Here is a 20,691-nt window from a genome sequence, read left to right on the forward strand (position 1 = left end):
CTTTTAAAAAGGAAAGTTGCAAACTGATATGTAAATGTGGAGAACTGAATTTTTGTGGGGAAATTATAAACTGAAAGACTGACAGATTTACCCATTCCTACCTGCTGTCTTCTGTAATTTTCTGCTGCTCCTTTACTGTTTTAGTGCTATACTTTAAGATTTATTTTAAATTACTTCATTTTAAATTGTAAATACACGTTTTTATCCTTGCAGCCAGCTGCCTTGAGTTGAAATGTTTCAAATAAATAAGTACCGTACGTTAACGTGCAGCACCCAATACAGTGGTACTTCAGGTTACATACGCTTCAGGTTACATGCGCTTCAGGTTACAGACTCTGCTAACCCAGAAATAGTACCTCGGGTTAAGAACTTTGCTTCAGGATGAGAACAGAAATCGTGCTCCGGCGGCACAGCAGCAGCAGGAGGCCCCATTAGCTAAAGTGGTGCTTCAGGTTAAGAACAGTTTCAGGTTAAGAACGGACCTCTGGAATGAATTAAGTACTTAACCCGAGGTACCACTGTACCTTGTTGACCTTATGTAAACGATGCAGGTCCCCTCCCCCAATAATATTTTCAGAAGAACTGAATAAGATGTAATGAATCATGTTTGGGGTTAGTGTTGGTGGGGAGCAAGGAATAGGTGTAAATGTTAGCAGCCCATATGGTAAAATTCTGGAACCTCTGTGAAATCTGGAATCCTTTGGGCAGCTTGTAGCCCAGTGCAATTCTGTTTGAGTTTTCTGGGAAATTCCCAATGAAAATAGCCACATATGTGAAGCGTGAAAGAGTGAAAGCAAACAGAGCAGGAAGGACAGAGGCAGTTGAGAAATTGGGGAAGTATTTTCTACTTCGTTTGCATAATTCTCTGCCAAAAGAAAAGGCTGATTGTGTGCATGTTGCAACAGGGTTAGAGGGGGAAGTGATTGGTGAAGTGAGAAGAAAAAGCTTAAGCAAGGTCATTCCTTGGCACAATCAGGAGAGGCTAAGTGGATGTAGCAGAGACTAAGAGGCAACCAGGCAGAATCCGTTTGCAAAGGGTGTCAACCCTTTGCAAGGCTCAGCAATGATGCCACATTTGCTGAGCTATACTGCTCTGCTTCTGCTATGGATATGTTGCTCTGCGCAGAAGGGTAAGTAGTTGAATTTTAAACTGATGCAGAAAATAGATCTCAGTGTTCGAACGATGTGGTTGATATGTCTGTACTTTACTTCTCTAAGGCTGCAATCCTAACCTAAATACTCCTAATTCATTGGGATTTGGCTATAAGAGTTGTACAAGTTCCAGAGTCATTCCTTTCAGATTTCCATTGTGCAGTTAAAGATGTGAGTGGTTTGACTCAGCTGTAGTTTCAGGGATGCTTGAGAAGAGAGCTGTGCAGTGTGACCCTAAACACGTTTATTCAGAAGTATGTCCCGCTAATTTCAATGGGTTTTTCTCTCATGTAATTGTTCTTACCATCTTATCAAGGTGGGAGTTCTACTAGCATTGTAACCCAACCTGCCTCCAGAGCATCAGAAATGAAGACTTGGACCATATTAAGAGGCACTTTTGTGTGCATGCGTGGTGATGCTTGAGCCTCAGCTGTAAACCAGTTAGGAGTAAGTTCCATTGAACACTCTGGATTGCAGCTGCAACTTCTGAGTAGACTGCAAATTCTACATTGTTAGTATGTACGAAATGGTAGAACCACCCAGCTGAAAATACTCCGTATTACGTAGAAACCAATTTTCCATCTCACTGAACTTTGAGAGTGTGTGTTGTTATGCACAACTGAAGTGTGAATAGAAAACAAGGAGGCTAAAAGCAGGTATATGGATCCAAGAAATTTTGCATAAACATAGAAGGGGAGAGGGTTTTGCATATTCATTTGCTTTGCAAAAAAGAAGAAGAAGAGGTGCATTTGATGTCATTGCTGAGGTTTCGTCTGTATAGGTTGTATCAAAGAAGGTAGGTGTAGCTTGTAGGTGTAGCTTGTTATGGTTGGGGACTGCATTTGCTGAAGGGTGGAGAAGCAAATGCTACAACATGTTGGAAATGTGGCTTAACATCAGCAGCCTATAATGTATGTATGGTGGTATTATGCACTATGCAATGAACATGTATGTCCCAAAGCAGGGGATATGGTTAGGATGGGGGATAACCTTAGAAAAAATATTGTTTTGGCAAGCAAATTCCAGCTGGTCACTAATGTTTGGAAGTATTTCTCATACAATGTGACCCCCCCCACACACACACACTACACTGAGGTTTTTCACTGCCCCCACAGTTGGGGCCCACTCAAGTTATTGCCTGAGGTACAGCAGAAAATGGCATCTCTCCATAGTACCTAAGGCCAGTAAAGTTATTTTAGCATCTTACATAGAAAAAAACCCATAAACACTCTCCTCTACTCTGGGAAGGAAAATGGAACAACAATAAATTAAATAACTAACCATTTGCTACCTTTTCATCGTGCCCAGTATTAGCCAGCACACTGTGCCGGACAACGGTGGTTACTGTGGGCATAGAGGGCCACTTTTGCAAGTATTATGTGGCTGTTGCATAGTCAATGCTTGAAACCTTATGAGCCAAATAGAAAGTGAGCATCACTGGGTAGCCATTTTTGACAGCATTCCCATGGCAACTGTAATGTGTGAACCAGTCCTAATTTGTGCACTCTGCCTCCAACCTCTCTCTCTCTCTCTCTCTCTCTCTCTCTCTCTCACACACACACACACACACACAAACCACCAGCTAGATTATTCAGATCTTGCCTTGTAAATACCCTTATATTGCCATGAACTGCAAACCTCGATTGGAAGTCGACATTGGGCAAGAATGTAGTTAATCATTAGTTACGAGAGAGTCAGGCTCCGCTCCTTTTTGTTAGTGCTCAAGTCCAATTTTTCATGCTGTGCTCCCAGGTATAATAGAACAAATAATATTGTAGACTTCCGTTTATATCCGTTGCTCATCGGATATTCTTGTGGGTGGTAATGGGGAAATAAGTGAGTATTTCTGAGATAAGAATTCTTCATCTGCAGTGTTGATCAGGATTCCTGTTTAGATTAAAATAACCAGGAACAGCAATCTTTTCCATGCTGTCAAATCACAAAGAGTTGTTGCTGATAACTGTTTTGAAAATCATTCTTCACCCAGAATGTTTTCTAACATGTTCTGAAATGTTTCCATTATATAAAGGCAAAGGAAGGCATCCATGTTTGGGGATCTTTTTGAAAAGCAAAATTCATACATTTAAAATCTGAAAAGAAGCTGAAAGCCCATGGCTGTTATGCTTCTAATGCTATTAGCCAGCAGGGCTGCATGCTATGCAAGAGCACTTAGCAGGAGCTAAGCTGAAATTCCTTAGGACACTTTTTTCTGAGAGAAATTTCTGAGATCCGCCCCCCTTTCCCCTCCTCAACTCCCGGCAGAAAAAGAAGGCACCCCCACAACCAAATTTCCTCTGAATATTCTTCACCCTATTTTTGTGGCAGCTTTCACACCTCCCCCCAACCCAAAGCTCTGGCATGGCACTGGGCATTGTGGAGAAGGCAAAAATAGTGGGTGGTTTGTCGACACCATTGCCTCTGCTCCTGTTTAATAATAATAATTTATTATTTATACCCCGCCCATCTGGCTGAGTTTCCCCAGCCACTCTGGGAGGCTCCCAATCAAATGTTTAAAACAGTAGAGCATTAAATATTAAAAACTTCCCTGAACAGGGCTGCCTTCAGATGTCTTTTAAAGTTAGGATAGCTGCTTATTTCCTTCACATCTGAAGGGAGGGTGTTCCACAGGGTGGGCGCCACTACTGAGAAGGCCCTCTGTCTGGTTCCCTGTAACCTCACTTCTCGCAATGAGGGAACCGCCAGAAGGCCCTCGCGCTGGATCTCAGTGTCCGGGCTGAACGATGGGGGTGGAGACGCTCCTTCAGGTATAAAGGACTGAGGCCGTTTAGGGCTTTAAAGGTCAGCACCAACACTTTGAATTCTGCTCGGAAACATACTGGGAGCCAATGCAGATCTCTCAGGACCGGTGTTATGTGGTCCTCGCAGCCAGTCCCAGTCACCAGTCTAGCTGCCGCATTCTGGATTAATTGCAGTTTCTGGGTCACCTTCAAAGGTAGCCCCACGTAGAGCGCATTGCAGTAGTCCAAGCGGGAGATAACTAGAGCATGCACCACTCTGGCGAGACAGTCTGCGGGCAGGTAGAGTCTTAGCCTGCTTACCAAGTGGAGCTGGTAGACAGCCACCCTGGACACAGAATTAACCTGCACCTCTGTGGTTTAAAGTGACCACAATGAGAAGCCTAAGATAGAAAGGAAGGAAAACATTGTGCTACTGCTAACAGTGAGTCTCACTCCTGTTAGAGCTGACTCCTGTTGGAAAATGTCTTCTCCCTGTGATTAAATTTGCTGAAGTGGCCCTTCCGTCTTCTTCAGCCACAACTGAAGTGGAGAATTCCAAGAGACAATTTGTACAGGGCTCTAAATTATAATGTGAGCCTGTGAGGCCCAGTAAACTAGGTCTCTCTCTCTCTCTCTCTCTCTCTCTCTCTCTCTCTCTCTCTCTATGTCACTGTATAAAATTGCCTCTTCCTTCTCTCCACTACTCCCCTGCTATCACATCATTAAGGCTGTGGTGCAAGTATGGGAACACTTCTCATGTGTACATGCCCCGAAGCCCAGTCCCTTTGGCTCTTAAGAGCTGCTGTAGGCAAAGGAAGTGTTTGCCCTGAGAGGAGTTGGAGAGAGCTGTTGAACCAGCTGCTGTTGGTAAAAAGGCATTTCTAGCCCCCAAGGCTACCTGAGCCTCTAGTGGCAGAACTGGATGCAGAAGCACCCCCCACAAACTGCAAGTCCCTTCACAGGGAGTGTGACCCCATTCAAGGTAGGCAACCGACCAATTTCTCAGACATAGGAACGACTCACCCACAGTGCCAGGATTCAAGCTCAGCTTGTTTTCCCGCATCCATTTCACCACTGCGTCCCGGCAGTGGTCCAGGGACTTTGCAGCCTCTCCTGATTCAGATGTTACGGAGAAATAGAACTGAGTGGCATCTGCATACTGAGGGCATCTAACCCCAATACTCCTAATGACTGCTCCCAATGGCTTCATGTAAATATTAAATAGCACTGGAGTGTAATAGTTCCATATAACACCGGTCCTGAAAGACCTACATTGGCTCTCAGTACGGTTCCAAGCACAATTCAAAGTGTTGGTGCTGACCTTTAAAGCCCTAAATAGCCTTGGCCCAGTATACCTGAAGGGGTGTCTCCACCGCCATCGTTCAGCCCAGACACTGAGGTCCAGCGCTGAGGGCCTTCTGGCGGTTCCCTCACTGCGAGATGTGAGGTCACAGGGAACCAGGCAGAGGGCCTTCTCCGTGGTGGCACCCTCCCTGTGGAACGCCCTCCCTTCAGATATCAAGGAAACAAACAACTATCTGACTTTTAGAAGACATCTGAAGGCAGTCCTGTTTAGGGAAGTTTTTTATGTTTGATGTGTTATTGTGTTTTTAATAATCTGTTGGGAGCCATATAAGTAATAAATAATAATAATAATAATAATAATAATAATAATAATAATAATATCCCCTGCGGCACCCCATAAAGTAGCCACCAGGGGCCCAAAAGCTATGCTACACTCTAGACTTGGTCCTAAAGGTAGTATTGGAAGTACTGTCATACCCCAATTCCCATTCCCCAGAGTTGGTTCAAGAGGATGTCATGGTCTATGGTCTCAAACACGGATGACTGATCCAGAAGCTGGAACAAGGTCATAATCCCCTTGTCCCACTCTCTGCAAAAAGGTCATTCATCAGTTTGACCAAAACGGTGGCCAGGTCTGAACCCAGATTGGAATGGATCTAAATAATCTTTGTCCTCCAAGAATGCTTGGGGCTGCCCCACCACGGTCCTCTCCACCCCCAGCCCTAAAAGGGGCTTGTGGTAGTTGGTTGCCACACCCCCTGCCCCCACCTGCCTTGCCCCACCCCCTGTTCCTGGGACTCCTCATGAAGGAGCTGTCCCTGAAGGAAGAGCTGTGAGGGCCTCCTTCCACCTGCCTTGCTCTACCCTCTAGTCTCTGCTTCTCAATGTGTATTGTATTATTTTATGTAGTGTGGCTTGCCATTGTTTTACTGATTATACTTTAGATATTTATTGTAACTGCTGAGTGGATTTCTGCTTAACTTTTATATGTTGATATTATTATTTTTATACTATTCTAAAGATTGTTGAATGTTACTTTTTTGATGTAGGTTGCCTATTTTAAAGTTGTTTTATTATCACATTTTTGTATTGCATTAGATTGTTATAAGATGCACATTTTTTTGTTTCTTCAGCTTGTAAACCGCCTTGAGTATTGTAAGATAGAAAGACGGTATACAAATTAAAAATGATGATGATGATGATGATGATGGGCCAACTGCATTGCAGGGGATTAGACTAGATGACTCTGGGGTCCCTTCAAACTCTACAGTTCTATGGTTCTATGGACAGGGGTCTAGGGGGCACGTGGTCGGACACATTGCCTTGACTACATCAGCTGATTGCATAAGGTGAAACTGACCCTGCAAAGCATCCTCGATAACAGCACTGCATACTGTATTGGCCCGAATATAAGACCCGCTTCAGGGTGGCAGTGCTAGGAGGCAGGCGCACTCAGTTCCGAATATAAGCCACACTTTAACTTTTCACAGTCGGAATTTGGAAACAAAAAGTGTGGCTTATATTTGGGCCAATATGATATTTCAACTGGAGCTTCAGCAAGTGCAGAGTCAAGATCACTCCAAAGCTGAGTGACTTAATCCTCCAAGTGTGCAGCCAGTTGGTCGCAGTAGGTCTTTGGGGGATCCACAGGTTCCTCCCCTACACAACGCATTCCTTCACATGCTGCTTGTGAGCTTTCAGTGGGATATCACTGGCTGCTGTTGGATACAATGCATTCGTGCAAACAGCCCCATAGGAAAGATTCCCATCTGCCTTGCACTTTAAACGCTATTGATTGCCTGCAGAATGGAATTTGGGCATTCTCAGATCGTGCCCGGAGGTGTAGCGGTGTTAGTCTCTTGCAGCAAAAACAGCAAAGAGTCTTCTGGTGACTGGATAGCTCAGTTGGTTAGAGCATGGTGCTGGTCACACCAAGGTTGCAGGTTCGGTCCCCATATGGGACAGCTGCATATTCTGGCATTGCAGAGGGTTGGACCGGATGATCCTCAGAGTCCCTTCCACCACTACTATTCTATGACTCTAACTTAAAGTATAGCATTTATAATGCCATGTACCTTTGCAGACTGAAGTCCATCAAATTCATGAAGTGTCATTGAGTTGCATGGTTTGTTGGGGAGAGGTGGACCTGTAAATAGTGAGGTTGGAGGCAAAATGGTGATGATGATGCTATCGGCCAGGACAATTTGCAAAAAATAATTACTCACATGATTTCTCAAAACATGAAAAAGTTGGAGACTTTTTTTTTACAGAGAAATATCCTCATATCAAACAAAAAAAACAAATCTTGAAAAATAAGTAGAAGAAAACAAGTTTGAATAGGTCTTTCATAGTCTTTAATCAGACAGTGCATCCTTTGGATAGTATGACTGCACCCTCTGGTGGGAGGAAAAGTACTATATAAAATCCAACTGCACACTTGAAAAAGAGAGAGCTGAATCTTTTTTCAATAATAGTCTGAGGCTATGCTCTAGTGACTACAAATGTAGTATTAAGTCAGATGAATCAGTTTCATTACTAAACCACTGAGCTCCAGTAGCCTTGTGTAGGATCATGCTGTTCAGTTAATTGATTGGCAGAGTTGAATTGCCTTGCACTAGTCTGGTTTTGCATGGGATGTTAGGGGAGGAAGAGTACCTCTGGTAGGGGGCAATCGTGCCTGTTCTGGGGTAGTTTGACCATAGTTGGTCTCCACACTGCGCTCAGCTCTCGCCTGTGGCTCCTAGAATAAGACAAGTTCTAATGGGTTGAGTGGATGAGCCGAACAGTGGGCCCAATGCTCATGAAGGTGATTTCTTCACATGCTGTAGAAAGAAGTGAGGGGCAATGAAGTTTGTCTAGGACAGCGCTTCTCAACCTGTGGGTCCCCAGATGTTGTTGGACTACAACTCCCATCTTCCATAAGCTAGCAAGGCCAGAGCTCAGGGATGATGGGAGTTGTGGTCCAACAACATCTGGGGACCCACAGGTTGAGAACCGCTGGTCTAGGAGAAGGAAGTCTCTGATCCTAAATCTCCGTTGCCTTGTGGGATATCTTCAGAAGAGGAAAAAGCTAAGCAGTAAAAACTACACAAATCCGGAGTAGAGTCCCTAATTTGGTTGAATGGCACCTTGTACACCTCCTTCTGCCAACTCCTGCAGCCAAGTTGGTGCCAGACGTATTGCTTTGTTTTCCTTTGGACCACATCAGCATGGCTTGTCATCTCAGCAGCCCAGGCTTGCACACCACAGAGGTCACTTCAGTGCTGCTAATGTAGCAGTCTGATTTCACCCCCCAGAAGCAGACTCCATTGTCTCTCGAGACAGACGGATGCCAACAACCGTCTGACTGTACATGGGCCACCCCCTTTAAAATAACACCAGTATACTTCATGAGCACAGACCTCCTCCTTCCACCTGTCATCGTTAACCCAATGTTAATTCACTAATGTATTAATTCCATAAAGTTTACTATTCATCAAGTCATTAAAGAGAATGTATTGAACTTGAATCCCAGCTGGTTAGGCCTAAACTAGAAGAAGAAAATAAACTCTTGTCTATTGCATTGCATCTAACTGGGTGGGGTGTAGGTCTAAGAAACTTAATTCTTCACTAAGCATCTCTGAAGAACACTCCTGGAACAACCTTTTTAGACTCAAATTATCTTGATCAATATTAGCCCATTATCACTGTCACCTTCCCAGGTAAGGTATTCAAGACCAGTATTTTGTGAGAATCCCAGCAACGGGGTATTCTGAACACTTTCCACTGATGGACAGCAACATACTTTCTGTTCAAACCTGACTTATAGTACAATGAAGGGAGGTTAGGTAGCAATCACAGTTACGAAGCCAGCGTTTTAATTGCTTAATTCAATGGAATCCTCAGTTCTTGCTCTTTTTTCTTCAGATACTTTAAATGTTAGTGTACAGGACCTGGAAGTCATGCTTGATTGATACTTTCCCCCCCTCACACGTATCTAGGTGGAAATGACTGTGGACCACCCCCAAGAAGAGACCGTGAAGAACTTGCAAAATTACCAGGCAAACCATCCTATTCCCATGGGGAAGAAGTAATCTACAACTGCCGGCCTGGATATATAAAACTTGGGCGCCTTAGATTTCAGTGTAATGATGGAGAATGGGTGCAATCTGTACCACATGTAGAATGCAGAAGTAAGTAAAAGCATAACTTTGCAGAATTCAGAATCACAGGCAATTGAAATATTTTGAGCAGTTAATTTTTTTCTCTTTGTGATAATCATTGGGATGACTCATTTTTTTTAGCATTCTAACAGAGACCACAAGGTTCTAGTTCAGTTTGTAGGCACTATCTCCTTTTTTTTGTTTGACATTTGGATTCCATTATTTGTTTCCACTCAGAGAGGTGGAGAAATATTATCATTTTCCTTTTTAACTGAAAGCTGAATACTGCCTACACTACTTCTCTTCTCCTTCTCCTTTGGTGATCACTCATAGCCAAGTAAGATTGTCTTCCATAAATTCTGGGTCCACATGTCCTTCCAGAGTGGGGACATAGGTTTCCGGGTGGGAGTTGATCACAGTGAGGGTTTGCCAAGCGTGCCTTCCTCTTAGTGCGTTTCACTCTTTCGTCCTGAGTTTGAGTGTCTTCAAAGCCAATGACACCTTTGGGAAAGGCTGTTCTCCAATTGGAGCGCTTGCAGGCCAGTGTTTCCCAGCTGTCGGTGTTTATACTACATTTTTTAAGATTTGCCTTGAGAGAGTCTTTGAACGTCTTTTGTTGACCACCAGCATTACACTTTCCATTTTTAAGTTTGGAATAGAGTAGTTGCTTTGGAAGACGATAATCAGGTATCTGCACAACATGACCAGTCCAACAAAGTTGATGTTGAAGAATCATTGCACACACAAACACGGACACACACGGAAGCTGAGGGCCAAATACAATGTTATGAAGAAAAGTTGTTTGCCACCACAAACAGCTCCGTATCTCCCTGGTTATGACTTCTAAAAGAAGGTGCTTGAAGCAACTTAAGATTTCCACCCCAATTTTTCTACAAGAGGCACCTGGTGAATCAGAGCAGGAGTGGGGGAATTTTGAGCTCAGTGATGTTGCATGTCTTCTATTTCTTCATGGAGAGACAAGGAGATGCAAGGCTGTTCTTCACAACCTCATATATTCCTCCTAACATTGCATGGTTCTCAAATGCCATGTTTTTCTAACCAGAAGTGTTATAATGCATTACATTTCATTTTTTTTTTTTAATTTCCAGAAAAGCCATGCGGACATCCTGGAGATATTCAGTCTGGCTCTTTTGATATTGTTAATGAAAATGAATTTGTCTTTGGTGCTCGTGTTGTGTATCGATGTGATGATGGGTAAGTTACCCCCCCTCCTTCAGATATTTAATCATGGTATTATTTTAAGGACAGGTGCTTTATGATTAAAAACTCTACTGATTTAAAAAAACTCATTTTTTAAAAAAATAGAACATCAGGTGTATATTACCGTATATGCTTAAATGGGTGGTTGTACTTGGGTAGTGCTGGGGTGCCTGACTGACTGCTCTTGGGCTAAGGCACCCATTTCACCGCAAAGTATTTCAGTCAGAAGAAAACAAGTGGCTGCAAATTAGTTTTGTCAACTTTGCCTGGTGTGCAAGCTACAGCTGTTCCTGAATATTCGTGTCATCCCTAGAAACAACTAGAAAATGTTCTTTCTTTTTCAAAAGCCTCGTCATGTTTCGAAGTACTATTACAGAAGCTGATCCACTCATGTAATTCTATAGTTTTAAAAAAATTCAGTTTATTTTAAAAAAAATCTTCCAGGTACAAGATGCTCAGTCATACAAATTACCGTGATTGCCGTGCAGATGGATGGAGCAATGATGTCCCTCATTGTGAAGGTGAGTGGACCTTCAGAGATCTTGACTGAAATTCAGAGTACATCGGAATTGTCTAAGGTTCTATAAGGTAAAAAGGTAAAGGGACCCCTGACCATTAGGTCCAGTCGTGACCGACTCTGGGGTTGCGGCGCTCATCTCACTTTATTGGCCGAGGGAGCCGGCGTACAGCTTCTGGGTCATGTGGCCAGCATGACTAAGCCACTTCTGGCGAACCAGAGCACCGCACGGAAATGCCATTTACCTTCCCGCTGGAGCGGTACCTATTTATCTACTTGCACTTTGACGTGCTTTCGAACTGCTAGGTGGGCAGGAGCAGGGACCGAGCAACGGGAGCTCACCCCGTCGCGGAGATTCAAACCGCCAACCTTCTGATCAGAAAGTCCTAGGCTCTGTGGTTTAACCCACAGTGCCACCCGCGTCCCCGTTCTCTAAGGTAGCTTCCACCAATTCTTTTATTTCCTTTCTCCTTTGTTTTGAAGGCTGGGGAACTCAGAGGAGCTTTCCAGGGTGCTGCAATCCTCTGTGTATATCTGGATGTTTTTTCTATGTGTGCAGGGGGACTGATTCTGAGCCTTTGTCCTTTAATTGTTTTACTTGAAGCAAGAAGCATTTCTCTTTTGTTCGCACAGCTCCCAGGATTCCATAGTGTTATCAGTTTGTGGGTGCCAGACCACCATAATCTCCAAGCTGAGCAAGTGTTAGAATTCAATGAAGGCTTGGGATGTTGAAACTGGGTGCCAGACCCATGTGTATTAGGCTGTATGCTAGGCACTTCTAATCCCCTGGAATCAGCAAGTGTTCAAGGCTAGTTAAATTCAGCTAGCCTCCTGTGTTGAGATGGGCCATTAAGACAACAAAGGTTAAGGGAACTCATTGTGAGATGGCAAATGGTTGGGGCCTCTCCCTCAAAGATAAAGCCACAGAGCTTAGGTTAGAAAGGTTAGAGTTAGGTGTTATGTGACAGAGAAGCAGAAGAGCAGGAGGAAGAGCACAATATTTGATGCCTGTTTGAAACCAAAGTTGGGTCTATGGGAGACGCAAGGCCCATTTGGGTGTTGATGCTGTGAATCCCTCCATCATAGACTCAAGTTCTATGTATGTGTAAATAAACCATGTATCACAAAACAGCGCAGTCACCCCTGTGTCTCATTCCAAATTTTGAGAATCTATTAATATTGGTCTACTTTTTTGTGGAGGAATAGTTTCTTCTTTGCTAATGGAAACATTGATATAGCTAGCGATTCATACTGTAGATATTGAAGATTTACTGGTTTTAAAAGGAATGTTTGGCTGCTGTGATAGCCAACGCTTTAGGCTATAGATTGTATGTTATGGCCAATGGCAAAGATAAGAAAAACTGAACAGAAAATCTTGTGTGTATTAAATCCACACACAGCCAGGTTTAATTTTGATAGATCTGCTCAATAATTCAGTCTGGGCCAGGCTTCCTGTTTCCTGTGTGCCAAGGGATAGATGCCTCTCCCAACACAGTGGAAAGAGACAGACGGAAATAATCAGAAAATGATGGAGGAATTGCATTTTCTGCATTCCTCTTCTGTTGATAAATAGTACACTTGAATGTCTTCTGTTGAGTACATTTGTACCTTGGATCCCAAATGCCCTGGAACACTTCCGAACACCACAAACCCAGAAGTGTTTGTTCCAGTTTGTGAACGTTATTTTGGAACCTGAACGTCTGACATGGCTTCCGTGGCTTCTGATTGGCTGCAGGAAGTTCCTGCAGCCACTCAGAAGGTGCAATTTGGTTTCTGAATGTTTTGGAAGTTGAATGGACTTTTGGAATGGATCCTGTTCAACTTCCAAGGTACAACTGTATTATGGCTGGAGTAATTATGCTACACATTTTCTACTGTTTTTCTTGATCACCTTCAAAAAATATCTTGCTAAACTTTGCATGACGTTGTTATTTGTTTTATAGTGACGAAGTGTTTCCCAGTAAAAGCACCAGAAAATGGAAGAATCCTTATGACTGGAGTACAAGACTTAGACCAGGAATTTCTGTTTGGCCAAGTGTTACGATTTGAATGCTCCGGAAGTTTCAAAATCCAGGGGTCCGAACAAATCTTTTGCACAGCTCATGGAAACTGGAGTGATGATGTACCAAGATGTGTAGGTTAGTTGGGAGGAGGGGATAAAACAAACAATCAAAAGCAGCAGAAGATATGTTAAAGCTCAGGGCTTAAAGCCCCTTTTGCATGCCAAAAATTATCACCAGAGAGTTTGTATAAAATAATAGGGCTGTTCATTTAAAATTAGATCCATCAATTCCATACCCTCCAACATTTCTCTGATGAAAATAGGGATGTTCCATTGCATAATGTTAATTTTACTATTTATACCCCCCACATATCTAATTGGGTTGCCCCAGACATGCTGGGAAGCTTCCAACATATATAAAAACATAATAACATTTTTTAAACTATAAAGGATTACCTAAAGATGGCTCGGGGGTCAGATAACTCCATACCCTCCAACATTTCTCTGATGAATATAAGGACATCCTAAGGAAAAGTGGGACATTCCAGGATCAACTCAGACACCAGGACAGCTTCTCTAAATCAGGGACATCCCTGGAAAATAGGAACATCCCTGGGAAATAGGGTCTGCAGTTCCCCTTAGCTTTACCTAACTAAATCAACAATTTAATGAATCTTTGAATTTATTGATGGTGTGTTAACATGTGTCCCTTATCACATGTGATGTTCATGTGTACATGTGCCATCAATGGAAGCATGTCTTCCAATACTTGGGGGTCAGAAGATGGTTCACCATGGGGACATTTTCTTTTTTAGAGTAACAGGGGGAAATCAGCAGTAGAGGTACAAAACCAAGGCTTGTACATATTTATCACAGAAGAATTAGCACTAAATGTGCAACTGCCTATAACTATGACCACGGAGTGGAACCTGAAGAGAAAGAGAGGGAGGTGGGGAAAGCTACTGTCATGTTATAAAGCAAGAAGAGGTTGCTAGGAATCTGGCACACTGTAATAGAGGCCTAGATTTCATAGAACAACCCTGACATGTAAATTAAAAGGATTTTGTACATGCATAGGTTCCTTTGAGCCTGACACGGTGTGGTTTCCAAAGCAAGCAACTTGGATTCTCCTGAACCTTCTCAGTTCATTGAAAAATAGCTTTAAAGGGGAGGTGTGAGGCTTCCTGTCCTCTCTAGGTACCTGACTAGAATGGAAGTAAATGACAAAGATGGAGGAGAGGCAAGGGTAAAAGGTAGAGAAAGAGGTGAGGGGAAAGCTGAACCAGGCTGGAGCAATCTTGATGAGGTCCCATAAAGACTGAATGAAGATTGAACAATGGGGGCACTCTTAAATGCTTTATTTCCTTAAAAGGTGGGGGGATGTTACTTGACACAACAGGCAAGCCATCTACAAAAATGAGGCAGGGTATTTTAAGCTTCCTGTCACAGGTAGTTTAAGAAGCTACTTGAGCACATCGTTCTCAGCCATTGGTGCTGAATGAAAAAGTAAGAGATGAGTACTTTGTGCAAATTGGATAGAGTACCTCTGCCATCCAAAATATGTTCAAACCTGGGCAACTAGCCTTTCCAGATGCCAGCTTGTAGAGATAGTGTTTTTGGAAAGGCCATTTTTGTTCTCACCAGGGCTAATGAATGGCCAAATATTGGATTGTGGCCAGGCACAGAAGCAATCCAGTGTAGAGCAAGGCATTTTCACGCATCCAGAATCCTTAGGCAATGAGGCCAAGCACAATTCCAGCAAGGGAGGAGAGGCAAGGTCACCACAGCTCACTTCCTTCATTGCGCTTCTATGACATAGGCATTCACTTTTCGAGGAAACGAGTCAAGATGCTCAAGGGAAATGCTCAGCATGATAGGGAGGCAGTAAGCCTTGTTGCAGTGGCTGGTAGGGGAGCATTACTCTCCTGGCATCACTGCCAGTTAGAGAAAGGGGAAGGTCAAGGCAGTGAGGAGCTCAGCACAGTGCAGTGGCAGTGACAGTGACAGTGCTGAATTGACTCTGCCACTGCACCTGTGTCGCAACTCCCCACTGCCTTGCCCCCTACTCTTGGTAGTTGGCAGCAATGTACAATGTTGGGTAGCCCAGGTGAGCAGTGCCAAACCACCCACACCAGCCAGCCAGCCAGCCAGCCAGCCACAACTCTCTCTCTCTCTCTCTCTGTGTGTGTGTGTGAGAGAGAGAGAGAGTGAATATATATATATATATATATATATATATATATATATATATATATATAGTGACAAATCGTCAGCAAATGTTGGCTAATATTGTATGGCAATTTGCCTAACATACACATTTTTGCAAAGCCATTTCCCCCTACACAATGCATTTTTGTATGCTATTTTCCAAATATGTATGTATTTTAATCCAAACAGTACCCTAGCATATGCACCTTTCTACACATCAGTTGGCCAGAGAACTGCATTGCAAAATTCAGAGCAGTGAGAATTTCGAAGGATGTCTGTGTTTTGGTTTCTGAATTGTTTTGCGAAGGCAAATAACATTCACGTTCAAATACAGATTCACCTTCAAATATGAATCGGATCAATTCATATTTAAGCCGCTAGGAAAGGTTGTTAAAAGAAAAAAAAGTGGTGTGACACTGTGACTCCTAAAGATTCTTTCAACACCTAGGAAACATATGGAAGCTGTTGAGAATATTTTATGTCACTGGACTTGAATCTAGTTCACTCCTGAATGAGAATAATGGCTTCAGTTCTGCATTTAGCCTGCTCTCGGGCATGATTACGTGACTCCTTCTGAGTTCTGGCACCTTAGAAATGGGAATACAGTGAATTGTTCATGAAAGAAACTTTTTAGAAACATTGAATTACATTTCTTTTTGTTACAAGTTAACACCTCGTTTCCTAATACGGAAATTTTGTTTGTATTTTGCAATAGAAATTACTTGCCAAGAAGAAAACATTGATCATGGATATATACTAAACCCAAAGAAACTTTACAAAGAGGGGGACCGAGTGCACTTCTCATGTTCTAATGGGTACAAGCATGCTGAGAGATCGGATGCTACATGCACTCGGAATGGGTGGAGTTCAAGACTTGCGTGCATAGGTTTGTATGTTTCCAGTTCCTAGAGCTGTCGTTGTTTCAGTGTAACTCTCTGAGGGAATTGTGCACAAGACTGCAATTTTAGTCAAGTGGATTGGATTAGATAATTTAAAATAGATCAGAACGTTGTCCTTGTTGAATCGGGACAATGATTTTTACACCTTTAAAACTATGCCATTTTGTGTTTTATACCGGTATTTATTTATTCCTCACTTACATCTTGCATATAGGAGGGAATGCTTCCACAGTGGTGTCCGGAAAGGCACCTATTATTATTATTATTATTATTAATAATAATAATAATAATAATAATAATAATATACCACCCAATAATCCAGAGGTTTCAGGGTGGTTCACAAAAAAGATCTATGACAGCAGAAAGGGAAGAGAGGAACATCTAGAATGGCAGTGGCATGTTGCAACACTGTGCCTATATTATTTTAAAGGGACTAATAATTCGGTGATCCAAGAGCAGAATACATGTGCTTTTGTTCCATTTCAACTTTTGTTCCTTTTCAACAAAATACATATTGCTAATCAAGTAAATTTTCTTTAGCAAGTTCCGCTGATTCTGGTTTTGCAATCTTTTGCTAAGATGTTTAGATGTGAATTTTAATCTGTTCTTATTCTACTGTTATTTTATCTTTTTGAAAGTTATTATTATTATTGTTTACTTTCTTTTTTTGTAAATTTATTTGGGTTTTTCAAATTAAATTTTACAATAGCATATCAACATACAATATAGAAACAAGATTCCATAGAATCTCCTGGACTTCCCTCATCTCCTTTGTGGGTCCTATTGCTAGTCCTTTCCTCCTGCATCTTTTATAATAATCCAGATCTTTTGCATCTCCATTATGTCCAAAATTCACCATTAAACAGCAAGTGTTATTGCAACCTGACTAACAATTTTAGGTGTTTACAATAGTTTTTAAGATATAAATTTCCCCCTTTCCTTATTAAGACTTTGGTCTTTGAAATTATTGCTTTTCTATCTTATTGAAAAATTTATTAATATTTCATAAATCACTTTGAAGTTTGTTTTTAACAAATAATAAATACATTCTCATACTGATGTACTGAATTATATCTAGCCAGGGAAAGAGTTTGTTGCTTGATCTGTTGTTGACCAAGTGTCCTCCTTGTATTCCTCCATAGAAATTGTCTGCTCCCCACCCCAAGTAGAAAATGGCGACTTCCATCCTAAGCAGAGTCACTATGACTATCAAGACACAATCGAAACACAATGTGAGCCTGGCTATCAGCTTCAGAACCGCCAATCCCCTTCCATGTGTACAGAGACGGGGTGGTCTCCTCCTCCGATATGTATTCGTAAGTAGCCTTCTCTTTGCAGTTTCAAAACATGAACAACTAGCATTCAATGCATCTAACTTTGTAGTTTATGAATTATATGCCCATCACGATGATAGTTGAGGTGTGTGTGAAGGAAGAGCCAAGAACCTCTACCTATTGCTCTATTACTGGAGGTGAGGGGCTGTGCATGGAGGCACATGGGGTCCCTTGGATGGAGGCTGGGTTATTCACAGTCAGAGTAAGGGCTCAGATTTTTGCCCACTGAAATGCTGTTCCCAAGTACAAAGTTTTATTGCCATCATTCACAAATATATCGGACGAAATAATGATAATAATTTATTATTTACACCCGCCCATCTGGCTGAGTTTCCCCAGCCACTCTGGGCGGCTCCCAATCAAGTATTAAAAACAATACAGCGTTAAATATTAAAAACTTCCCTGAACAGGGCTGCCTTCAGATGTCTTTTAAAGATAGGATAGCTACTTATTTCCTTCACATCTGAAGGGAGGGTGTTCCACAGGGTGGGCGCCACTACCGAGAAGGCATTCTGTCTGCTTCCCTGTAACCTTACTTCTCACAATGAGGGAACCACCAGAAGGCCCTCGGAGCTGGATCTCAGTGTCCGGGCTGAACAATGGGGGTGGAGACGCTCCTTCAGGTATACAGAAATAGGGATGCAGGCACATCCGACTGAATGTCTGCATAGGCTCAAGCTTTTTGCAAAGATTTGATTTCAATGCTTGCTAAAATATTGGAGTTCCCCGCACCATTACCCTATGTCCTTGTTCTAAGGGTCAAAAGCTTATCTCTGGGCTGGAGAAGACTGTGGTCTTCAAGCCCCAGCAAACTGTCTTTCCCCAGCTCTGACTGTTCCTGGCAGCAAACGTGGGTCTGGGGACCACCTGCATCTTCTGCCACAGTCATCTATTTCTGTTTTCATACACAGACCAAAGAGGGAAACCCAGATAATATTCAGACACTGATACACTTGAGCCAAATGTGCATCCTCCATTAAACCAGCCAGACCAAGGAAAATAGCAAGTGGAACATCCTGTTTATTTATGTTTGGCTTAACCTTTTTCTCATCTTCTCCAAAGCAAAGAACTGTGACTATATTCGGATTGAGAATGGACAACTATCTGATGCCTTTGAAAACTGGAAAGACTACTATTTTCCAAGAAGGGTGGGACAAACAGTTGACTATCGTTGCCGTGATGGTTTTCTACCAAGAAATAAAGAAACATGGGGTAGAAGTTCATGCACCAAATTCGGCTGGAATCCAGAACCAAAATGCTTCAGTAAGTTAACATTTCCCTTGCATTCTCAACTTTGATGAGAAATGGAAACGACAAAATATGCCTCTTCCGAAAGATGTGGAAGGAAAATGTGTAACGTGGTTAAACAGTGAGTAATCAGAGTGGAAAACTTTAAAATTTAATATGAAAATGTCTTCATATGGCACCAAAAATATAATAAGCTGAGTACCAGGTTGACCCATTTGGTATTGGTGATTGTGTTCCATATGTGGGGGGGGGGCCTGATGGAAAGGCTTTCTGTGTGATCACCGCCCCCTTGTATCAGTGGAAGATCTTGGCATTTGGGCAGGTGGCTATGGACGTAGGGGTGGGTTGGATCATCTTAATCTCTCATCCTTGTGATTGTCACACAAGTACATTGTAAGTCCCTTCTGTCAAATGCCTGTGTAATATTTTAAGACAAAATCCTAAATATACGCCTATTCTTTAAGTATAAAAAATAATAGTTATAATGGTATTTGAAGGGGGTCCATGGTACACTTTTTCCTTTAACAAAAAATCTAACTGCTCAAGTTTGGTGTAATAAGTACCTGGTGGCCATAGTGCTTTATGATGTGACACCCCTTCCTGGGTAATTGTATGGAGGGAAAAATGGTTGCCCTCCGATACCTATGGAGTCACCTCTCTTTTTCTCTATATGTCACACATCACAATGTGTCCCGTCCCCCCGCTTCCAGGGGCCTCTTGTCAGTGATGGATAAATCTGTTAGTTTTAGTTTCTTTGGGTTTCTAATTTTTCCAATCTTAAGTTCATTTCTCCACATTTCCACATCAGTTTATTGGTTTGAGTGTGTGGTGTGTGTGTGTGTGTGTGTGTGTGTGTGTGTAGTGACAAATTGTCAGTAAATGCTGGCTAACATTGTATGGCAGTTTGCCTAACATACACATTTTTGCAAAGCCATTTCCCTCTACACAATGCATTTTTGTATGCTACTTTCCAAATATGTATGTATTTTAATCCACACAGTACCCTAGCATATGCACCTTTGTACACATCAGTTGAACAGAGAACTGCATTGCAAAATTCAGAGCAGTGAGAATTTCGAAGGATGTCTGTGTTTTGGTTTCTGAATTGTTTTGCGAAGGCAAATAACATTCACGTTCAAATACAGATTCACCTTCAAATATGAATCGGATCAATTCATATTTAAGCAGCTAGGAAAGGTTGTTAAAAGAGAAAAAAGTGGTGTGACACTATGACACCTAAAGATTATTTCAACACATGAAGGGGTCCATAAAAGACCTATTTTATAAATCACATTGTGTGTCTATTTTCTACATATATATGTTGCAAAAGCATATAGGAAAACTTGAAACCAAGTCTCTCGAGTAATGCACCATCTATCTTGAAAATAATATTTCAATTGTGGTTCGAGGACCCGATCCCCGCATAGTGGAATGAAAACACAAGGACACGTGATATAAGGTTAATGGGCAAGAAAAGGCCACAACTTTATTGATTACAGCAAGTGAAAAGGTATTGGCTTAGGCATTGGATTACGTCATCTGACTCTACCCACTCGGAGAGGGGTGAGTCTAAAACAGGGGGGTTTATTCACCAGTAGGTGGAGCCTGTTGATGCTAATCCAACTATAAGCTCTCCCCTGATGTCACCGAGGGTCGTGCCATGGCCTCCCGCCACGCAGGCATCGGACAGAATACACGACCGCCGGATTCCTTTAACGGAATACCCAAAATTGAAGGCATAGGCGATGGCCACACTTAGCCCTTCCACACACCACAACACATTATTCCAATGCCTAACCTACCCACCAATACCACGAAAGTTGTGACGATTGCTACGAGGTAGGCGAAAAACCAAAAAGCCTAATGCCAAATGGAAAAATTCCTACCAGGCCCCCTGGACAACCAGGGTGACAAACCTAAGGTCC

At 42.4% G+C, this 20,691-nt stretch overlaps 1 protein-coding gene across 6 annotated transcripts in view; it reads left to right on the plus strand.

Annotated features, from left to right (window-relative positions):
* Positions 1–782: 782 nt before the first annotated feature.
* Positions 783–20,691, plus strand: part of CFH (complement factor H) — a 43,954-nt gene continuing 24,045 nt past the window's right edge. For 3 of the 6 annotated variants that reach the window (XM_083620245.1, XM_083620244.1, XM_083620246.1), the window contains exons 1-8: positions 854–1,130; positions 9,176–9,367; positions 10,447–10,552; positions 11,003–11,079; positions 13,019–13,213; positions 16,001–16,171; positions 17,327–17,500; positions 18,581–18,781. In XM_083620245.1, coding sequence (XP_083476371.1) covers positions 1,064–1,130; positions 9,176–9,367; positions 10,447–10,552; positions 11,003–11,079; positions 13,019–13,213; positions 16,001–16,171; positions 17,327–17,500; positions 18,581–18,781 — 1,183 coding nt within the window. In that variant the 5' untranslated portion in view covers positions 854–1,063. Of the gene's footprint in view, positions 1,131–9,175; positions 9,368–10,446; positions 10,553–11,002; positions 11,080–13,018; positions 13,214–16,000; positions 16,172–17,326; positions 17,501–18,580; positions 18,782–20,691 lie in introns of all 6 variants that reach the window. The other 3 variants (XM_083620241.1, XM_083620242.1, XM_083620243.1) reach the window with 3 other exon arrangements.

This window comes from Podarcis filfolensis (assembly GCF_964270895.1).
Source record: "Podarcis filfolensis genome assembly, chromosome: 6".
In the NCBI taxonomy this organism is placed as follows: Eukaryota; Metazoa; Chordata; class Lepidosauria; order Squamata; family Lacertidae; genus Podarcis; species Podarcis filfolensis.